Source organism: Streptopelia decaocto, assembly GCF_964273445.1.
Source record: "Streptopelia decaocto genome assembly, chromosome: 12".
Taxonomy (NCBI): domain Eukaryota; kingdom Metazoa; phylum Chordata; class Aves; order Columbiformes; family Columbidae; genus Streptopelia; species Streptopelia decaocto.
In genome coordinates this window covers 2298589-2322189 of record NC_138667.1, presented here as the reverse complement: position 1 = coordinate 2322189, position 23601 = coordinate 2298589, and the positions used below count along the sequence as shown (strand labels likewise).

General features: G+C 46.4%; 1 protein-coding gene across 2 annotated transcripts in view; it reads right to left on the bottom strand.

The window, feature by feature from the left end:
• Positions 1 to 23100, bottom strand: part of UBTD2 (ubiquitin domain containing 2) — a 45571-nt gene extending 22471 nt beyond the window's left edge. Inside the window, exon 1 of one of the 2 annotated variants that reach the window (XM_082063848.1) lies at positions 22971 to 23100. In XM_082063848.1, coding sequence (XP_081919974.1) covers positions 22971 to 23040 — 70 coding nt within the window. In that variant the 5' untranslated portion in view covers positions 23041 to 23100. Of the gene's footprint in view, positions 1 to 22468; positions 22593 to 22970 lie in introns of those variants that run through there. The other variant, XM_082063849.1, reaches the window with a different exon arrangement.
• Between the last annotated feature and the right edge of the window lie 501 nt (positions 23101 to 23601).

The window sequence follows — 23601 nt, the reverse complement described above, 5'->3', positions numbered from 1 at the left end:
ACCAGCACGCAGTTTGCAATTGAAGAATAGTGTAATGTCTAAATATTCTCCATAGTTTTTAATCTAGACTTACACTGTATCTCCACAGTTAACTACATATTTATGGCAAAGGGTGCGTGTGAGGGACATGGCAGAGTCAAGGTATCATAAACACCCGTTTCAGGTGAGCTGTAACATTTGCAAAACCAGTGTTTAATTCAAACATTCCCTCTCCTTTGCATTCAGCTGTTTTCAAAGCCAACACCAAGCGCTGGCTCTCAGGGCCGACCATCGGTGTTGCAGGACACCAAAACACACACGAGGTTACACCTCACGTCCTTACACACTCTGACCTTATGTGATCAAACAACTACCCACTTCAGTTAATAACTCAGAGTGACATTCACACTTCAGAAGGTGAGACTTAAGTAATTGAAAATAGCGTATTTAAAAGAACTCTTGATGCTAAGGTGACATTGGCAACTATGTCAAGGTATGAGCCTTCTGATTAAAAAAGCATAATAGAGGATATATTTGAGTGGAAACAAAGTCAGATCATAATTAAAAGCAGCAAATGACAATTGCACGGCACACACGCCGTGTCTCCAGCTGGTGTTACGTATCCCACGCAGAAAGTAACAATAATAAACTTCGGAGTCCTTTCAAGTGACCGCAAGCATTTACTGCTTTTTGTTTCCATGGGATTGCTCCCATTTGCTTCTCAAAGCAGCGCTGCCCATTTCACAGATTTCAGACCCGCAAACCCAGTGTTTGCGAAGCACGGGGTCTCCTGGCAGAGCCCAGCGCCGGCCCCAGCTGAGCCCATGGTGGTCCAGCCCAGACGAGATGCACTGTGCATTAAACACTATATTATGAAACTGTCAAAAACATATGTGCTAAAACACTTCAACAAGGAATTGTTTCCTTATTAAGGCTCAGCAGCCAAAGCATGAAAATTTCAGACAGACAGATTGAACAGGACACTGTAGGAAATTTGGGTCAGTGGGCATCTTTTCTTCCATTCTACTTCAGCTAACATCTGTTTGCATGTACACTCAATGAATGCTAATTTATCCCACAGGGCCCTCTCCTTCTCCCCGAACATTAATTATGGAAGCGGGTTAAAGGCGCTTCCCGCGGTCCCCAGGCACACGGACCCGCCTGATGCTGCAGAAACCGCCACGGCCCATCGCTCTGCCCAACAGCACCCACACATATTGCTCTGCACTAGACAAGAATAGCAGGGGAGAGGCTAAGGAGACAGAGATCCTAACAGCCTCCAGTAACTTCTCCCTGGAGATACAATCCTTCCTGCACAGACAGCAGCGGTGATAAACCCGGTGATAAAGTCTGTTTTTTCCCTGCTGGAAAGAAGGATGGTGGAAGAAAGTGACTCTACAAATGGCTCTAAAGCCAAATCCACTCTAACAAGCCATCCATCCCAGTACTAAGCCTTTAAACACAACTTGGCGCCACAAACCAATATTTAAAAAGGTCTTCAGTGTGTTTACCACTTCCTAGAAGTGCTTCACGGATCCCCTAAAAACTTTTGCCTCCCCTGAAAAAATATTAATCTCTCTCTAGCTGTGTGGACAGATGGAGCAGAAGGGGATACAAGAAACTTAAGACCCGTAAAAAAACCCTGATATGTAAAAGGGCCCAAATCTTTCACTTTCCACCTTGTGTTTTAGTCACTAAAGAGAAACATCACTACACTAATTTCTACAAAGTGTTGGACCACACCAGAGGACTTTCCCCTTCCTGTAATAAGACTGATAAAGACTACTCAAACTAGGCAATGAAACCATCAGCAGTCTGAAACACACTGTCAAGTATTCACAGCGTCAGTTTTCTACTCCTCACTTTGGAAGTAAATTAGGGCTCAAAAGAAAATGTTGACTTCATTTAAGACCAAGCACATCAGAGGCACAACCAGCTTGCAAAATCTGGAAGAGAAAGTCACAGCCACATTAATTTTTCATCTTACATCACTTCAACATAAGTAAGAAATTATTAATACACTGCTTGAAAATATGAAGAGTTTTACAAATGCCAAAAAGGCATGTTCTCTCTGAAGCAATACTGAAAGTTGCACATCTCACTAGATGTCAATGGTTGATATTTTTGGCAAGAGATTCATTCGGAAGGAAATAACAAGACCACCAGCAGTCTACTTTTCAACAAGGAAAAGATCAGCACATTAGTGACACTTCAAAATAATTTAGGCTGTTCTTGCTGCGGTAGCTCACAAATATTCGGGTGGTGCCATGCATTTCAAAGAGGGGTGAGAAGCTGCTGACAACCTGAAGGACTCTGCTCAAGAGCAACAACCTCTCTCAGTGAGGAGCAACCACACATGTGGCCTTACAAAGGATTTTCCTGGGCTGCTCGGAGGAGTCACTGCAAAGAGATTATAGATGCTCTTCATCCTCCTGGACATTTGACCTTTTCTAGCCCGAGAGTTGCCTTAAAGATGCCTCCTGCATTGTTCCTGTTCCCTTCCAGTCTCAATTGCACCTGCTACTTGCCTGGCACACAGAGCACAAACTCCAAACATCACCTGTAGAACTTGCTGAGGTCCATTCAGGTTAACAGCAGCAGGAGCGATGGCTGAGGAGGTAAGAAGTCCTGTGAATTCATAATGAACTTAGGGCTCAGCGTGCACAGGAGAACCCCAAACCCAGCCCGTCAGGGACACGGCGCGAGGCCGGGGCAGGACGGGGACGGCAGCAACGGGCTGGAGGAGCAGGCGAGGAGAGGCTGTCGCGTCCGAACCCAGCACGGCTGCCAGTCAGGTGTTCCCTCACACACAAAATCCAAGCACTGCTCAGGCCCCCTCCCCAGCCAAGGGTCCCTCATTAGACTGTTTAATGCCTCAAAGTGACCCCAGACCAGTGGGCGATGAGCAGCTCGCTGGCTCTGTCCTATTAGAATTTGGCTGCATATAAGGTGTTTCCCTTCACACATGGAGGAGTATCCTGGAGGCAGCTACTACCGTCTGACCCACTAACCTTAGCTCCTGGAAAACTACAAAGTCTGATTTTTCAGAAGCAAAGACATATTTCTCCACTCTTTGCAGACTGTCTTATAACCCAAATTACAAAGGTTTGTTTCCCTTCCTCACAGTTTCCCATCAAAGCAATGGAATCATTAAGTTATCTACACTTCTTTCGAGTGAGCTTCTGCAGATAACTCCAGATATTTAAATCAGTTTTTTAACAGAATGTCAAAAAAACGCCTGTGCAGGGCTCTTTCTTTAACAGCTGCGGTGTTTGTTATGTCGCTATCACTGTGGATCACAGTATTGCCGCCTCCTCTAAAGCAGCCCAGATGAGCAGGAGCAGCTGGTAATGGAAGAGTCTCATACTAAAAGCCAATATCCAGCTAAAGCATTCATAATTCCTACTTTATACACCCATGAACTATATAGCACTCGATAATCAAATTGGATAATATTTCTGCCCCAAAGGGCTTACTGTCAAATCAGATAAAGCAAATGCAAGAGCTGAATGAGACGTCAGACAGCTCCCAGCCCTGCTGAGGGCAGGTGGGTCTCTGCTTCCATCAGGAATCAGATTTTCCTCCTTCCCAGTTACTGACCACACGGGCGACCCCTCTAAGAGGAGCCACGGGGTCTGATCCCCTGTTAGAGCCCAGAGTTACCTCCAGCAACTGAGCTGAAATTTAAGCTCTCGAGGAAATGCCTCCTTTGCTGACAGTCAGCCTGACGTGGGCTTTCGCTCTCACTTCCTTTCTTCAAGTATCTTACCTCTACCTTAAAATAACGCTCAGAATAAAATTTGGCGTGTTGAACTCATGAAAGCGCTCCACAGTGCATTTCTTCCTTTTCCTTGGAAACAAAAGCATCTGTTGCTTGTGGCATTGGTGTTTTGCTGCTCTTGTAAGAGGTGGGAGAAAATGTCCCAATTTGGCCCAAGTGTGTGTCGGAAAAGTCTCCATGTGCACACACAACCCACCCAGGGCACGGATCGCCTGGCAGAGCAAGTCCCAAGAGGTGACACCTGGACTGGACATGCTCCATTTTAGGACCGGAGGCCCAAAGCTGTTGATGTCCGTGAATCCACCAGCAGCTGTGTGCTGGATTTACAAGAACAGGACCTGTGTGTGCTCTCCGAGCTCTGCAGGTGGGTGTGGAGATGGATGAAGATGGATGCACAACAAGGAACAAGCGCCGGGGAAGGGTGGCACGGAGGGACCCTCTGCCTGCGGGGCACAAAGTAACAGCTGATCCAGGCAGCTATTAGAAGAGAACATCAACATGTTGAAATTACAAGATCTGGTAATACTTTAATTGTTGGTGGTGGTTCCCACCCCCTTTGTTTTGTTTAGGAAAATATCTAAGAGAAGAAGAAAACCGCTTAAGAGTTGAGAGATGAAAAAGATTTTGAATGAACTGTGAGGAAAGGAGCAGGAGCGGCGAACAGAAGTCCTGAAGGAGGGAGAAAACAAGAATAAAATTAAATTAAAAACAAATTAACAAAACCGACTAAAACCCTAACCAAACAATGCCCCAAACACAACAACAAAAACCCCACCAAACCAACCAACAACCACCACACACACCAAACCAGAGCCTGTCTGAATGGGAAAGAGGAGATGTGCAGAGGGTGGGATTTGCCAACTGGCGGCTCATGGGGGAAGGACAGAAATAAGTGGTCAAGAAAACCACAAAAACCAAGACTTGCAGAGCTGAGCCCAGCGAGGAAAACGTGGCACACAGGTACAGTTTGGTTTGCTTAAACCAAAGACCCAGTTTCGAGAAGGGAAGCGATATCCTCCTGGGGATGTGCAATTTGAGAAACAGCCACGGGTAATTATTTGAAGACAGGCAGGAGAAGCTAACTAAATATTATTCAAATTGAACTAATGATCAAAAATATTTTCTTTACAAAATTGCCTCCCTGTTGAGGATCAGTTGCTAACAAAGTATTTTTCTAAGACAAATTAAATGCACGGTAACGGTTTATTACCCATAAAGTTTCTTTTAGTAATAGTCCCAAGGGTTTCCCTCCCTGCAATCAGCAAGTTATACTCTACTTTATCAAATGAGTCTCAATTTAAATCTATTTTGCTCCAACTTCCTCATAAGGTATCTTGTAATTTGCTATCAATATCTAGATCCAATTCATCTCCATAATTTTCTCTGCCTCATTCTCTAGTGTAATCCCTTCAATCGCTGAATTACAACAGCGTTTGGAAGAAGAGTCAGTACCAAGGATGGGTGCAGAGCAACAGCGAAACTGGGGAGGGGACGGGGAAACACGGCATCTAAGAGGCAGACAATTTGAATTACATCAAGTAGCATTGGCTTACACAATTTCAATTACATTAAGTAGAACAGGCTTACACAACAACAGGAAGATGGCAGAATCTTATCTGTTTATTGCTAGGTTTTGGCATTTTTCTTTCTTAAGAAGGTTACATTTTTGCAAGGCAAGAAGAGTCGTTTTGAAAGGAAGCATCCCCGGATAGCAGTAAAAGATCTCCAGCCTTACAAATGAAATATTTCACTGAACAATTAAATTTTCCTAACAAGGAAATGAAGCAGCACCGATTTTTTCATATGAAGACTAAAGGAAATATCTATTAGTGCAGTGTGGGGGAATTCAGAGCACAGTGATATTTCTGGTGGTCCTGTGGTCTGAGAAAGACGGGAGCTTTCCAAATTCTGTGTGTAGACAGACAGACTGATGCAGATGGACAGATATAAAGACAGTGCTTGAAACTGAATTCTTTTAGGCTTTTTTGTGAAGGGAGACTGGGAAAGGCAAAATGAACGCTGCAAGAAAAACAGTTCCTGATAGAAATTCAAGTGATGTCTTTAAACAGATCTATAATAAAACATCAGGCTATAGACTCAAATGCATGTTACGATGTTCTAGGCAAAGCAGTTGATTTTGAGCCAGGCATGAAGTGAACTTGTGGCGTGAGGCTTTGTTTTCTCCTCAACTCTTGCCCAATACCTTCCTCCAAAAGGAGTTAATGACACAGGAGAAACTGTAGTGAATAAAATGTGAGTTACGCTGGTAATTACAGGCAGCTTTGGACAAGTCACCCGTGCTCACTGCTTCCCTGTACACAGTGCACTAAAGCTTTGCTGAGTCCATCCAGAGGTTTCACAGCATGAGACATAACACACATGAGAGGATGAGGGCATATGAATGTGCTGGACAAAGAGAAAAATTGGCCCTAATTACCAGTTATTACACTGTCTCTTCCATTTCTCCCACCATTTTCAACAGGAGGTACGGAAGAAATCAAGAGAGCTTGGTATTCCCAGGCAGCTCATCACTAATCACTCCTTGCACTTCAAAGCAGCCAACAGTATTGCAGTGAGGAAGAAAAGCTTCCCGTGTTAGAGACCTGCTCCCTGATGGTACAACCAGATCCCAGCATCGCCCCTCACCCCAGCACACGCGGATCCATGCAGACGGCCCAGCCGCGATGCACACACTGCGCTGGGACACCCTGCGATAACACAGGTCGCCACACCAGTGTATTCTGTCTAACCTGAGGTGCAATTCAAGAGATGAACTTCAGCCTCCCGTCTGTTCACGCGGCTTTTCTGAGGATGATTCCTCTGCTCCCAGGGCTGCGAGAGCAGGACGGCAAAGCCCAGTGCTTACAAACACTCTGAGTAAACGGTGTTGGATAAAGCAATAATTCAAACAAAGCCACTGTGAAGTTTCTACAGTTATTGCCTCAACATTTCAAACAGCTTTTCAAAGGTAATTTTTCACACTGGTCTCCCACCAAAAGCTCAGCACTATATTCTAGCATCAGGTCTATGGCTTTGTTATTAGTTCACAAAAGCTCCGTGGTTCCTCCCAAGCCCTGCACACCCACCAGCTTCCCGCTGGAAGCACAAACAGAATGTTTCCCAATCACCTCGATTAAGCTCATGATGCAACAGCTCTTCTCCCAGCCGCTGAGAACATGGAACGGAGCGAACCCCTTTGTTACAATCACCACCTCAAATTCTTAGCACCTCAGTCAAAGGGTGACCACGGGTAAAGCAGGAACATGCCAGACTGTCCATCTGTCCTGGTATCACCCATGAGAGGAGTCCTGGAGCCACAAATCCTGCTTCCTCAGCTGCTCAGAGGAGCAGTGGCCACACTGGCTGCTCATTCGCTTCAGCCTCCCAAGAAAGCTCTGGTAGTGCCACGGTGGAACCGCTTCAAGGGACACACATTATCAATGCAATTACCTCTCAGCACTGCTTACATTAGAATTCAAGGTGTTCCTATCCCTGGTAGATGCGTGTTTTCAGCTGGATTCAGAACAGGATAAAGATTTACCTATTCGTGAAACATGGTGTGCAAGCACCAAGACTTCAATCTGTACCATCTACAGTGCACAACCAGACTATCTTTTCGGAAGCCTATGACAAGCAACATTAAGGACACTGTCAGCAACATGAAAAATATTCTATTTGAGATAGGCTGCATAATGTGACGATTCTTTTGACTTGTGTAAAGCTCTGCTTAAGCTAAGACGTGATTACAGCCAAGAGCTTGGCATCAATGCAGCATGCAAACCAAAGCAAGCGCGGTACGCAGCACAGCGGAGCTGGCAACAGCTGTGGGAGGGCAACGGGAAGCTGTGTAGAACTTACCTATTAAAAAACAAAAACAACAAAAAACAAACAAAAACCAACAACACCACCACCACAAACAACAAACCCCCAAAAAACCATCCCTGGTGCTTTCTGTCTCCCACCATGAGGACAAATGCAACTCAGCAACTTGACTTCTGAAGTACAAAAACCCCCTCATGTCTTCCTCTCGATTCAGTTAACAGGGAAACCTGAGACACATCAGATAAAACCACGAAGCGGTGAGTTCCCAGGACTGGCCAGCTCGCTGCCGGTGTCTCGCCCTGACCTGGGCACCTGCCTCGGGGTTTAACACAAGATCGAGCATTCCCAGCTGCAAATGAACACTGTCCTGGCTCGGGAGGCCCCGTCCTCCTTGATAACATCCTCCCTCTGACCACTACGTAACAAGCGTCTATATGAACTGCTAAGGAAAGGTTTAAAGACATTTACTAAAAGCTGAGATTCCTCCTGCCGAAACACAACTGCAAGTGCTGCTCTGCACGCCAACAGCCAAGTTCTGTGCGCTTTGAGCAAAACACAAATCAGGGTCTGGCTGAGCGGCGTTTAAACTAAAGCTTTGCTTTTTTGTTGGCTTAAACCACAGGAGCAAGGCGGCCAGTGCCAGCCTGTCACGCAGCAGGACCACACAAGGTCAGCACAAATTCTCCGGGTTTGGTAAGTGACAGACGGGGACATCTGCTGTACATCTGGTCTGTGTTTAACGCACCGCGAGTGCTCCCAACTCTAGCACAATTTCCATAAAAAAAAGAAAAAAAAGGCAGCCTTATCTTTCATCCTGCCAAAACATTCAAAAATATTGAAGTGATAATTTTCTTTAAACAATGCGGCGGCTCCGCCCAGCCGGCTGGAGCGGCCTCCTCGGCGCAGCCACGTGCAGTGCGCACATGGTGCCGCAACTTCTGAACGATGCCACCAGTGAATTTAGGTCATTACACCGAGTAAACCCAGACTTGTGCAGCTCTTCACTGGGTTGGGAGGAAGGACCAAAAGGGAAGACAGAAAGAAACAAGCTCTGTCAGCACCACTAGTTTCGACATCATTTAAACCTCTTCAGGTCACCACTACAGCTCAGTGCTACCTGGGAAAAATTTAAAACCAACAGAGAGACTAGAAATCCAGAGTTCCCCTAAAGTCAAATTGCTTAGGAGAAGCTGCAGAAGTCAGCACGACTTCAGATCCCATCTCACCACACTGTTCATTTGCACTGGGCTCTGTTGCATTAAATCCTTCCACCAAAATTTGAACTTGAACACGGTCTGTGTAATATAAGGTATAATACCCAAGCCAGGTGGGCAGTGTGATGTTCCTAATGAATACCAGGTGAACACGGCATTGCTTTGCCATGTCACTTCTCCCATGCACAGCCGGCACAAATCCCACAAGAGAGTGAACAAAAAAAGCCTCCAAGTCAGTAACTGTTTTCACAATGACCAGTGATTAAATGAGCTTAGTTACAGGATCTAACACCATGTCTTGAATTTATTCCAGTGTCACAGTTCTTGGCAGGGATAAAGTTTCACATTAGCCAATTAACTAAATGCACTATTACTGTATCTCAGCTACTTAAGCTCATCAGTTAATTAAGAGATCAGTATAAGCTGAAAATAGGAATCTTACCTGACACACATACCAAACATACATTATCTTAATGATTTAATTTTACAGTTCTGTATTATGTTTCACAGATGCCAGTTGGAAAACTGGAAGGCAACCACTCAGTTTAAGGAACAGGTGAAAGACGCCTAAGCAAACATTTAAAGATTTAATCTAAGAAACTGTATTCCTTGGAACGATACTTGCTGCTTTGATAAGCTCTATTTTACAAGGTGGTTTTTCATGATAAAATTACCATTTCACACCCATTATAAATGACTTCTGTATCAATTTTTAGATGCTTTCAACCTGGTGTTGAAAGAAGTGTTTTATCTTGCTGTCTAACACCTACTACTCATTTTCCCTGGTAATTTCTGAGAAGTGTTTCTGGCAGCGTGAGCTGAGCAGGCAGACCTGGGGCACATGGCCGTGCTGAGCACCTGCAGCTGCAGACAGATGTGTAACGTAGGATAACGCACCCTCGATGCTCCTCGGATGTCAAGCTTCTTTCTGCAAAGCAGCCTCTCACCCAGCTCTTAACAGCAGGTGTTACCACCTTCTGTAGTAGCTGCCAAGTCAATCCTGCCATGCCCAGCACACAGAGCTATTTAAGAGCAGAAATTAACATACCTCACTTGTTGAGGTTCATCCTTTAGGGTCACACAGCACAAGTCAGGACACCACAGCATCACTCGAGACTCCTCCAGAATGTGGACCTGGTTTTCCACCTACCAACAAGCCCATCTTTTGGGAATATTTGACCCTCCTGGCAAGTTTACAGCCAGAGGATAAAAAACCAAAAACAACCCAAAGCCTTGCAAGGGGAAAACTTCATTTCTGCAGCAGGTTGATTAAAAACAAACATTAAAACCCCTCAATCTAACAAGATCCCCTCTATATTTCAGCTGCCCTTAGCACAAATGGCTCTTCGTCCCCAGAGAAGTTTTCCACATGCTACAATATTTTACCTCGCAGGACTCATTCTCCTCCCCTGCTGTCCCTGGTTTCCCATCAGTTAACAGCAATTTGCCACATTAACAAACCAGTTATGACCACAGCAGCTAAATGAGCCTCCAGGTGCTCCCAAACAGTGAGGAACCAGAAGAACAAGGTCCATCAGCGTTCATGTATTTGACTGCGCACACTGAACTTCTGCAGGGCAGAAGTCTGACAGACGGGGGCTTAACGCCCTGCCAAAAATCAAACACATTCACTTCTCTTCTATAGCCAATACTTTCTGGATCCACAATCCAGTTAATAAGCTTGAAAATTTATTCATGGGAGCACATAGGCTCACAGCCCAAGCAGAGTCCAGCTCTGAGTTCAACAGCCCGTCATCTAAAACACGCGGGGGAAAAAACAGCTAAGGGAAAATGATGCAAGTTGGATTTTTAAATAAGCCATTTTGAAACTAAATTCTTATCTGTTCTGGACAATCATTCTCCAAGAAACACCAGCAGCCAAGACTAAAGAAAGCTCAGCAGCTGGCAGGTCTAGGAATGGGTGTGAAGGCCAAGCAGCATCAATAGCTCAAAGGTGCAAGACTTGGGCTCCTCAGACAAGAGTCATTTGGAGCTATCGGCGGTTGTCTTGGGATGCTGAGAAAGTCTGCTCCTCCCCAAACCTCCACCAGGGGTTAGAACATGCAGTGAAGAACAACTGAAGATGAAGTCGGAACTGTCTCCTTGAAAATTAACTCCTGCCAAAAACCCTGGTGGGGCCAAACCTACATTTAGTTTTCACCCCACGTGAAGGATACGAACTTGCCTTAAAACAAGGTGTGAAAGAGCCACAGAATCTGAAGCGGACACTGGGATCTGCTTAAGTGACCGCATTAAGTAGTAAAATGAAAGCAGTTAATTACAGGAGCTGTGAGGACCCAGAAGCAGCTTATAGCAACTGACTGCCAGCTCTGTTCTCCAGCGGGAGATGCTGGAGATCACAAAGCACGGGAGGAAAACAAACCCAAACCCAGACATGAGAACAGCTCAGAGAGGGAAGCTCCACACTAGGATCACCTTGAGAGCATGGAAGCAGGATAAAGGCTGCCATGAGTTGAGTTTTCACAGTTAAAGCTTGTTTTGAGCTGCAATCTCCAAGGAAATAGATTCTGTTCTTCTGTAATCAGGCTAACGACTTGCTTTCTATGCTCTTTTGCTGAAAAGAGCTCACTAGTTAGCATGAAAACTGACTTTAACACATAAGAATCCGCACTGAAATACCTTGAAACAAAAATATTTGTTTTGCAAGAGAAGCGATTCCTTATTTATTGGCCTTCAGCATAAAAAAGTGAAAGCTGGAAAGCTTCAAAATAAGAACAAGAAAATAAATGGTGCAGACACCTAAATCTGAATTGCATGGCGAGAGATCCTTCAGCTGTAAAAAACCCTCACGTTAATTTCTAATAGTGAAGTGAGACATGTGAAGGAAGGGAGGTGGGTGCCCTGAGCAGCTAGAAGTTCACTTTATCAATGGGAGATGAATTCGGCTTGGAAATTTGGCAGGCAGAGGGATCAGATAGCAACAGCACACTCGAGCAGGCAGCCCTGAAAGAGCTTTGGGACAAGATTAGATCAGTCGGTAGAATTTCTAAGACAGAATATCCTTTTTGACACAGCACTGAACTAGCAAATACAGAAGCCCCTGCTGGCACCGGCACCTTGAACTTTGCACAACCTTGTTTTAAGCCGAATTGTCACCGCTTAATAAAACAATTCCTTCAACAGGTGTGACTGTTGGATAGCGGCGCTCTTGGCATCTCTCTGGATGTCACCTGCCGAGAGATGATGACAATGCAGGACACCGGCAGCACTGAAATGCTGCCTCCCCACCCCCAAGCATCTGTAATATTTTCCTACCTAAAGTGGAGCTCAATGCAAATTATTAACTCTTGCTAATAAGTTTCCCACCGCAGTAAGATAAAATGCTAATGTCATTTCTTCCATAGTGCTGCAGCATACCATTTATACGATTTTCTCTGAATATAATCATCAGAAAGAACATAATTGGAGTAAAAAAATAGTACTTACATTCCTAAGATAAAATACCTGTCTTCTTTGGGATGGATAAAGCCAGAAAAAAGTGAATTCCATAAATGAACAGTTATATGCAATGCAGAAGAAATACTTGCTTATTTTCCAATGCAGTGTTTTAAGGAAGCTGTGGTAAACGCTGTTTTAAATATGATTACTTAGAAATTCTTGAGAAAAAGTTTCTCCCTGGGAGCCGACCATGACGGACCATGTCCTGTAATCGCCTCTCCAAGGTGAAGCGATGGGCTAAACTAAACACACTACATGACACCCAGAGTGTTAAAGATGAACAAAGAATCCAAATCCTGTGTTCTCCCCACCGCTGGGCGCTGACTCTCCAAAAACCAGTGGAATATTTCACTTTCCAAGCTGTCTAAAAAACTGGAGTGGTAATTCAATCACAAACCATGACTTCTCATCCTCCTCCCCAACTTAAAGCTAATGACCAGAAAAATGGTATTTAGGAGAATTAGGTGTACAACAGACCAGGCCAGCATTGTTCCATTTATTGTGTTCATGAGCTGGCACAACAGAGACCCTGACTACGACTTGTACTCTGGAATTGCACAATTCCAGCTGTAAGAGCATCTCCCGCAAAGAAACGGGGTTTTAAGAAGGGACCAGCAGGACAGAATCCATGAGAGATATGCAAGGTCATGAAACTGTGAAGTTTTCCTTTAAAGGTGTATTTTGGTCACATTTCTTTCCGTAAGAAACAACAGGTAGAAAAGGTGATAGAAACCTGGATGTGGACATGTGCCGTTATTTATGTCACGACCTCTCCAAGGCGTTGGTGGCCCGGGCAGCTCTGAACCACCTGCTGTCTCCTAAGGATTCACACCATTAAAAAAAGAACATCCAAATACAGTTAAACAGTTTTTCAAGGTTTACAGCCAATCTTTCTGCGTGCTGGATTGTTGTTTCCCATTCACACCGGTTTAGAAAGTCTATATCATGAGCCACAGTTCAAGAGGTAGAGGATTATTTAAACCTAAAGGACTCTCATTCTGGTATTGCTTTACAATACCAAACCACAATACTCATGCCCACTTGCCCTGACAACACTGCTGCTCCTTTTTTCTCCCAGAGAGACTAAAATTATGCATTTTCCCTTGTTCCACTCTGAAGGAGTTTTGGTTAAAGCCAAAACCCACACCTGTACTGTTCCTGGAGCTATTTTTTGTGCTGTAATATCATTGCAGCAGCTGGAGTGTCCTGGATACGTACAACGAATCCGCTTGTTTCTGTTGTATTATTAAGGCAGCGATGGGAAGTTGCATTGAGTAACATCAGCATGAGTCTATACAATACATGTCTGATTTTAAGCATGTGACTTTCATCGAGCAACGTGGTTTCAATACTCATGTGGGTTTCTGTTGCAATTCAAGCTGTTTTGGCACCAGAACGAGTTTTAGGTTTGGATGAAGATAGAATGGAAGTCTACAGATGTGAAAAACTTATCTCAAATGAGCATTTAAACCTGTCTTAGAATAATATCTGATATTGATAAGCACTTTACAGCACATATTTTTATTCGATAATTGCTTGTATTTATAGCAACCCATGTTCTTTTAACGTACTTCTGTAGGCACATAGCGAAAAAAAAAAAATCAGTCTGTTCTGTATTTTACTGAGCCAAGTCATCAACATGCAATTCACAAGCAAGTTCCAACTCTTAAAAAGAAGTTTAACTAGATATTTGACAGCTTTCCCCTTCTTCACCCCTCAAAGTGCCAGCCCTCAGCTGGGACCTGGGACTTCCAGCGCTCAGCGGGTCTGCTCATCACATGCATGGGATGTATAGAATGCTGGGGCAAAGGAAGGGATTTGCTCACCCGTGGGGCGTTCGCATCGCGTCCCAAACAGGCTCCAGAACGGATCCGGGCACAGCGAAGGATGCTGCGACGTGGAGGTGTGAAGGACTGGAGCGCTGAGCTTCATCTGAACGTATGTTTAACTACCAAATATAGCCTGCTTGCGAATGCATCCAGCGAGAGCTGGGGAAATTGTTAGTCCAAGCTTCACGTCACGTTTATGCTTTCCAAACTATTTAACACGTGTGCTACGCTTCGCCTCCCATTAACACTTCCAAACTGCTTATTGCTCGTGTCTTCTCACCCTCGCTTCAGCCCGTGTGTTAACGAGCTTGGAGCAACTAGAGCTGGCGATCAGTAGATCTGGGACTTGTACCTGCAGTGTGGTCCCGTACCAAAAAAACATCTAAAATGTGCTTCCACGGTCAGAGACACCGAGTGTCCCCTCTCCACTTCCAGCACGTTCCCGCACACAGGACAGGTCCTCTTGTCCCCCATGGGGTACGTACACGCAACACAGTGACTCATGCAATAGAGGTTCAGATGCTTTTGTCAGGTGCTAAACATCCTCCATCAAAGACGTTATTTTGACATCCACAGCTTTAACATGCATCAGAGATGAAGCGAATGCATCTGAAACCACTCCGAAGGAATTGAGAAGTCCTGCATTTATGACACTTACAATGTTTCCCCCTTTGCCAAGAAATCCTTTGTGCAGTACATATGAAGTGTGCGAATTAGCAATTTTTACTCAAACCATTTACCTTTTCGCCAGTCAGCCATTACGCTGGGATTGCTGATGCTCTACAGGAGCTTCAGGTGCTCCAGCAGCAGCGGGTTGCCAAGAAAAAAATTGGCAGAAGCAAATGGCATTCAGCAGCTGCAGATCTACCTGCTATTTCGAAGGTGCTCTTTTACAAAAAGATGGTATTTACCTAAACAGACAAGAAATCACAGGAGATGATAGTTCCGTGGCGGAAAAGTAAAACGACAAAGTAAATGCCATGAGAGAACCTGCTCGTGAATCCAGAGTGCCCTTGATCACAGCGTGGAAGCAGAAATTGAGCTACATGGCTGAATTTTAATGCTAAAAAGGTAAGAAGCTTCCAACCCCAAGCCGCTGTACTCTGCTCCCGATGCCATCCCAGGCAAGAGAATTATTTATAGCTGCTGCATTTATTATAAGTTACTATAAACTGTAAGTTGTTATGAACTATAAATGTTTAGTTATTTATAGAGAAGTGTCAATAACAGTAGATGGGATAGCTGTATGTTTTAAGGGTGAACTTTCCCTATTAAACACATGCAAAGATAACAGGCAATCTACAGCATCATATGATACATTTTAGTCTCTAATCTTTTCCCCTGGGCAGTTCCTGTTCTTGCTGAAAACTACTGAAACATTCACTTCCATTTGTAAAGCACCTTTTCTTTCATGTTTGAGATGCGGTAAAACCACGGGATGGATCAGAAACTCCCCAAACCCCCTCCCTTCTACCTAACCTTCAGCACAAGGATGTCTTGTTATATATCCACATATATAAAATCCTACAGCACATCTGAGTATCTACAGAAGTGAAGAATCATTTCTTCAGAGCTGTGCCCATCTCCTCCCACAAATGGCTTTCAAGCAGGGCTTTGAATTTTTCCTTTTAAACCATGTTTGCTAAGGAAGGGGGAGATGAGAAGCAGACATTGAGAAAAGGATGAAGGGAGGAGCTGTTTAAGTGATTTAATACGCAAGCACGGCAGCAAGGATCCCCATCCCCACCACTATTTCTGCTTTACGGAGTATAATTTTCAAATGCTTTACCTAATAGGTCCTAACAGGTAAAATGGATGTAGAACAGCTCCTGGAAATTGATAGCACATAAGTATTGCTCATGCACTTATCACCTGCAGAACCTGCATCTCTCAGCACTGCGAAGTCTCAGGATGACAGGCTACTTATGTCATTTTAAATATTTAAGGTAGCCTAAGAAACTCCAGCCCCCTTCAGCACTTAAGACGTAGCTTTTAATTTACTTCAACGGTGGGAAAACAGAACAAAACCCCTTTAGACAGTTTGCATTGCCCCTTCTTTTATCCACCTCTCATTTGCACAAACCTAATCTGAGTGTGCAAGGAGAAACCTCCTACCTGCCCAAGAGTGTGAGATCTGCCCAGGGTCAGCAGAAGGCAGCAAATGCAAAATTCACGTTCCACCTGAACCCTAAATAAACTGCATTAGGCAGCCTGCTTATTTTACTGCACACAGGTCAAGATGGTAAGATACCAAGTTACATCCTATGCTATAGGTGTTGCCCATGGACTGTACAAGCAGCGCCATGAGCACTCGCTGCTTTTGGATGTGCCAACCCAGTATGAAACACTGAATTAGATTCTGCACTTTTCACACTGGAAACACAATCCTGATGTGAGCAAAAAGTTATGGGTGTTTTTTCTTCTTAAAAACCCTAAACCTGCACTTCTTTTGCTTCCCAAGTAGCAAAACAATTCTCTTTCTTCAAACCCCAGATTTCAGCCAAACAACATATAGGCAGCAGATTAAGTTGTAAGTGAAAACCTCAGGGTGCAAGTAAAGTGTTCCAGTCGACGGCCAGAAACCAGGTTACTGGCTCCAGCTTTTTTCTTCTTCCTTGTGCTCCACCTGCTTCACAGAAGGGGTCACTTCCCAGCCTTTCCCTTCTGATTCCGGAGCCCTGTTGCTCTCTCCACATGCCGAGCGTGGCACAGACGCTGCCCCGGCGAGTGGATCCGACGTGTCACGCACACTCACTCCCAATGAGGATTCCCCAGCCCTGCCAAGTCGCAATTCAAGTGCCAAAGGCTTCGCATCGCTGGGAGCAACCAGAGCCCACACGTTTGTGCCAAACAAAGCAAGCAGACACCACTGGAAGCCCCACTGTACATGTGCAACACTCATCACCCAAGGTCGGTGCCTTTCAGCATCCCAAAGAGGCAGGACATCCTAGGACATCCACCTCATCCGCTTGCTTTTTCTATTTTTACTACAATTATGATGACTATGGCTAAGCGCAGTAGTGTTTAAAACTAGAATTCGCAAGATTTAAAAGGCTCGATTTCATAACGTGACTTTTGCAAAGGAAAGAGCTTCCAGCTGGGGACAATAAACCACATAAACTGCACCCGAAGCACCTGTATGTGGGAAAGATGACGGTGAACCAATGGCTCTTGCTTTTAAGCTGCCACTTAGACACTGCAAATCCGTGAGAGGCCACACGCAGCCCGTCCTGCGTCACCCCGGCTGCTGGGTGCCACAAACGCTCTTCCCTTGCCAGACGGGGATGGCGGCAGCTCTGCGAGAGGCCAAACATCCAGCTGCACCTCGGCTCAGGGACACCCCACGGGAAGGAAAACAGCCCTCCCCACGTTCTCCTGCACAGCAGGGCCTGGGCAAGCCCGCTGGATGGACTCTCTGCAGGGGAGGACGGACACAACCCCCCGGCCACGCTCACAAAGTCGGTTTTAATCTGGTGAGAAAGAACTGAAAGGATCATGAAGGCCAGTATTCGCATCAAAAGAGTCTGAGTTTTAAGGCGGCGAAGCAGAGGTAGCAAATTGGAAACAACTGCCTAAAGACGTGCCTGATTTTTATACACAGCATTTGTCTGCAGGACAGGGTGAAAGAGCTTTTTACATCAAACCCTGTAAGATTTAGAGTCATTTTTTGCTTAGAAACCAAAGGAACAGTCGTATTCATGTCTCAAACACAGAAGTTTTTCACATATTTATTTTCTTCCTTTTTTCCCCCCCAAGAGCTGGGTGACCGCACCAGCTGTAGCCAACCTGGTCCCTCTCTGTACCTGCAAGCAGACTTGCAGGAATTGGCACAACTTAACTAGCAGACAAAGCTTTGTTTCTGGCTTCAACTGTATTATAATTTGTGACTCATGAATTATACTATTCAACATTCACATGAAAAATAATAGCTATCCTATTACCTGCTGCAATAAGAGTGGATGATTACTTTCTAGAGTTTATTCAAACAGGCAACTAATAATATTTTCCATTTATCAAAAATCTCCAAAGCAGAATGAATGTTCCATTATTATATTTAATATTCAGCGAAGGAGGATGTTGTTGCTTTCAACACTGAAATCCCAAATAAAGAAATTAAAACAAATCACTTCGTCTAGAAACCAAACAAACAATTACACGGAGGAACAACGCCAAAAAGGAAACTCAACAGCTGCGTTTGTCAGCCCTTATTAACACTAAAAATAACACTTTCTTTCATTTTCTAGGAGTTACTTGTTATCACCTGAAAATAAAACAAAGCCTATTAGTTTATAAATTAAAAGCATCATACCATCCGGTTGAAAAATACCTGGGACTGAAATACCAGGTGTTCTCAGGAGAAGATCCACACACAGACCCTAATAACCTCGAGGGGTCACGCCAGCTCCGATGTAATATTACATTATCTAGCGCAGCATTTCAGGGACTCAGCAGGGACCACCTGAAGTCCAGAGCCACCTCTTTCAGAGGGGAATGAAAGCCCAGCACGGACATGCACATCGTCAACCACAACCAACCAACACAAAACGCTGCAAAAGGCGACGTGGGCGCGGGAGATCCTTTGTGTGCCCCCATAGCCGGGCTAGGCACCAAATGTCTTAACTGCTTGGTCATGAGACGCTCGTTTAAGCCCCTGTGCAAGCTGTGCATAGCCCTAGTGTATTAGTCCAATTGTGAGCAACAAATCTGACTGCTTAATATGCAAATTCCCTTGGTCACTCTTCCATGGAAGCACCATGAAAGCAGTTATTGTAAGTTCAAATTGGACATGTGATGTGCAGCACTGCAAAGGAAATATTTAAGAAGTTGCTGTCCAACTACCAAACGCACCGGTTGAGCACAATATTTGGTTTCTCGAAGTCAATGAAGCTCTAGCGCCGCATCAAATACTGCGGGAGGAACTTGTATTTTTAATAAACTCCTGTTCTGGAACATCAGTCAAATGAGCAGCCCTATTTCCGCTCGGCCCTGTTATCACTGCTGGATGATGGGCCAGCAGTAAAGACGACAGATTTCAACCAGAATCACCATCTTTTCTAAGAAAGAAGGGTGATAAGAACACCGGCAGGCAGGCGAACATCACGTCAAGGAGAGCGCAGCGGCAATCGGACAGCGGCAGCCAAAAGGCTTAATCTGTAATGACTTGTCATGCCCATAATCCTAGAAACAGGATCTCCTGCCCTTTCCTTATTCCACACAAATAACTGTCTTGCTGAAATTTACCAAAACAAAGTAATATGCAACTTCTAAAAGGGGTCAGAGTTTGCCAGAAAATGAACCTGTTTATGTTTATCCTTTTCCTTCCTGTTGTTCCCCTCCAAAGAAAGAAAATAAGTTTAAGACAACTCTCCAAAAAGGACTTATCTGTGGGGATGGCAAGCTGGCAATGCAAGGTCTCCTGTTTGTGCTGGTCTGAACATACCTGATCAGCTCTTAAACCTTTCTTATAGGCAGAAACGCAGAGTTTTCCAGCACTTAACTCCAAACCCGATGCTCTTCTGAACACACAACAGAAGAATTCAACCTGTAAGCGGCCAGAGAACAGCTCTTTCTCCCCCAGTCTCACCATCCTGCAGAAATTCGGTCACCTTTGGTGAGACACAGCAAAAAGTGTAGTGCTGGGCTCCTGAAAGCTTGGAATATCTGATGGGAGACAGCTGAGCTAAAGGGATGGGGAAAAAAACCCCAAACAACACACTGTGTCTATAAAGCACTTAACGATCATCATTTATTCTTCTTCCTATGTCCTTTAAAGTGTCACCAATAAATCAATCTCACCGTCCAGGACTCTCACCCACCACAAGAGAGCTGCGCTGGACTACAATGCACCAAGCATTGAGACAGGAACTTTTTCCCAATTAGAACAAACAGTGTTCTGTCAAAATGCAAACTTGCTAAAAAGAGCAGCTATAATGAAACAGCTGGTACCAATCTGCAAAGCCCATTTCACTTCCAGCAGGATGGGCAGAGAAGCATCTGTTTAATTCTTGTTAAGGAACAGACTCCTCCTGCTTCGGTCAATGCAAACAGAAACGTGCAATAAGCTGGTATACATATAGGAGAGCTAGTATTTTTTATTAACTCAAACTTACGCACAGAGACACACCCGAGTATATGAAAAGACTCTCTGGATACATACGAGCATCTTGACCTTGAAAAATCCCCCCAGTAAAAGACAAAGGAAGCCCAGGCGGTCAGGACACACTGTCAGCTCTGCCAAGCAGCACAGAACTAATGGGAAGTGCCACTGATTGACAAAAGGACCAAGGAGAATATGGGGATGTAACAAATCCTCATCTCAACTCCAGTGACACAACTGAGCAAGATTCCACCAGCTCCTCAGAGGACTCTAATAGATTGAGACTGGTATGAATCAGACTGGAGACGCAGCTCCCGCTTTGACACAGCATCAAGTGCAGCTATTACCATCTTATCAATCGCTTGACCACTTGTAATTCTCCAAAAACTTTTCCAGTCTGGGGAAAAGATGAAGCCTCCCCCAAATCAGTCCACCACTGGGAACACTCTGGTTAGAAGTGAGATGTTCCTGTTCCAAAATACCTTGCTGAGATTTAGAAATGATCTGGCCCTGCTCATTGACAGCAACCTGAAAGTGAACACACCAAGGCAGGTCACAGCTCAGGAGCTGGAGGAAATGAGCCTTATATGGGAAACAGGAATAAATCACCTTTCTGCACAGGTCCAGTCACCACCACATCGTGTGTGCTTGTGCTTCAGCTGGTTCACTTGCTGATGCCTCAAGACACACGCTCTCTCTTGAGAGAGCAAGTTACATTTCACACTTGGCGCAGGCACGTTTGCAGAATTTGTAAAGCCAAGAGAATTAGTGCAGACTGGACTTTGACATCTCAGGTGCTGCTTTTATAAAAGATATTCTGAGGTTCTTTCAGCTTAACTTACACCCCCTTTTCTTGTTGAAAGGCAGGAATGGATACGTAATGTTACAAAACAGGCTATTGCACACTGGAGCTGATTGTTTAAGACAGTCCTAAGAAGCCCATAATTCAACTGAAATTTCATCACTTCTCACTTCAGCGAGACAACCTTAAGGAACATTATCCTTAGAGCATGAATCAACACGAGCCAGCTGACATGCATTTCGCATCTCTTACATCTTGAAAAAGCCAGCTGCTGTTCCAACGCACTAAGCACAATAGGTTATTTAACCCCAAAACAGCAGCGTGTCCCTGCGCGTAAACACCAACCAGAAACGTGCTCCCAGTTGGTCCATCCAGGACAGCACCCGACGACCCCTGGATGGACACTGCCCACCTCACGCGCTGCTACCGCCTGTGTCAAAAGACTATTCCATAGTATCAGCCAAACTCTTGATCATTTTTCCCTCCTATCATCTCATTCATTCGGCAGCACAGGCAAGATAAGAGTGAGGAAATTAAAGCGAGGTTATTTCTGCGACATGATCTCACCTCCTAACACCTAGCTGCTGAAGCAGGTTTCGGAACAAATGTCGGTGTAGCTTTTCACGGTATTTTCTGATCAAGATTTCTTGGGTATATGATGATTCCTGCCATTCTTTTTCTTCTACTTCTAATATGCTCTGGTCCTTTCCACACTCAAACTCTTGCATTTTTTTACTGGTTGATAAATCCTCTTAGTACAGACACATTTTAGATAACCCACTTCTTCCCCCCACCCCCCTGTTTTTTTCAATAAAGGAAAAGAGTAAGGAAGACTCATACTAGTCACAGCTGTAAAATTCCTTTTAATGACAATGATGTGACTACATCCTACACACTTCTTAGCAGCTGGACTTTCTGGTATTTCTATGTGGTATTAATCAGCAGGTGGCTGCTTCAGATATAATTGTAAGTGCTGCATTTTTTTACATTATGGAATGACAGCAAAGTCACTGATATGACAGAACACCCACCAGCTGGGGCATCTGAAATGAAACCAGGCTGATAAATAATATTGCATAAGGCACATGGGAAAACGTAGACCTAGGTCAGCAATTTTCAACCTGAAATCTATGGACCTTGCATGTGTGAGGACTACTTATAAGTCAAGTTTCCCGTTGGTAGGCTGCCTTTAAATGACTATAAAGCATATACAGCTCAGCAGGAGAACATCAGGGGTCCACAAACCCAAGGCCGTTGAAAAAGCAATCATTCACACATTTAGGTAGAGGAAAACACAAGGGCAAAAGCCGCTTCCACTGCAGCAGTTTCCACATAAGCCACACTCGCTCAGTAGGTGTGCACCTCAACACTCGGCTGCTCCAGCATCTGAAGTCGCTGGAAATTGATTACTTAGCATGGTTAATTTTGGCTGGAGGAAAGCATCCATGTTACTTGGAGAGAATAAAAAGAAACAAACAAACCAACCCGCAGCAGTGCCAGGATCTAAGTTGTCTGAACAATTCTTTTCCGCACACCACAAGGAGCTGAGCCCAAGGAAAACAAAGTTTGGGAGCCCCAGGCAGGCCCTTTCCCCGGCCGGTCTCTATTCCAGCAGCCGCCCAGGCCGGCCGAGAGGCCGCTCGGCGGAGCCCCAGCCGCAGCGGGGCCGCCCTGCCCGCGGGGCTGCGCCCGCCCGGCCCCGCCGAGCCCCGGGGGGTGTGCGGCCGGGGAGCCCGGCACGGCCCCGCGCACTCCCACCGCCCCGGGAAAGTTACGGCCCGGGCAGCCGCCCCGGGGCCGGGCGCGGGGAGCGGGGGGAGGCGGCGCGGCGCCCCGAGGCCGGCGAGGCCAGCGCGGCTCCCCCGCCCGCCGCCCGGCTCGGCCCCGCCGCAGGCCCCGGCCCGCAGCGCCCGCCCCGGGGTCCCCCCGCGGCGCCGGGGGCGGCCCGCCCGGCTCCCGCCGCCCAGCCCCGGGGTCCGGCACTCACCTCCGGTGCCGTCCGAGTTCTCGTTGAGGCTGCCCGAGGAGTCGTGGTGGGAGCCCACACACCCGCCCATGGGGCCCGCCCGGCCCGCAGACCCGCCGCCGAGCCGCCCCCCCACCCCCCTCCCCCTGTAGCCGAGCTCCGCCGCCGGCCGGGCAGGCGCGCTGGCTCCGGAGCCGCCTCCTCGCTCTGCAACACCGCCCCCGAGGCGCGGCCTCCTCCCGCCGCCCGGCTCCGCCTCCGGCCCGCCGGGCCCGCCCCGGCTTCGGGCTCGCCCCGCTCCCGGCCCGCACCGGGCAGGCCCGCCGGTCCGCCTGGCCCTGTGCTGGGGCGCCCCGCGGGCCGGGCCGGGCCTGAGCGCGGCCCCGAGGCCGCCGAGCCCGCGGCCGCACCTCATCCCGCGGGCGGGGTCGGGGCCCCGCGGGACGGGGCGAAGCCCCGTAGAAGTTGGCGGACGGCCCTGGGGCGTCGCGATCGGCCCCCCGCGGGGACCGGGCCGCTGGCGCAGGGCGGCCGGGGCGGGAGGTCGGGGCCGCGGGCTCCGTCGGGGGCTGCGGGGTCCGGCGGCCCCGGCTGCGGGCGGCGCTGCCGAGCGGCCCCGGGCGGCGTCGGGCTCGGGGGGGCGCAGGGGTCG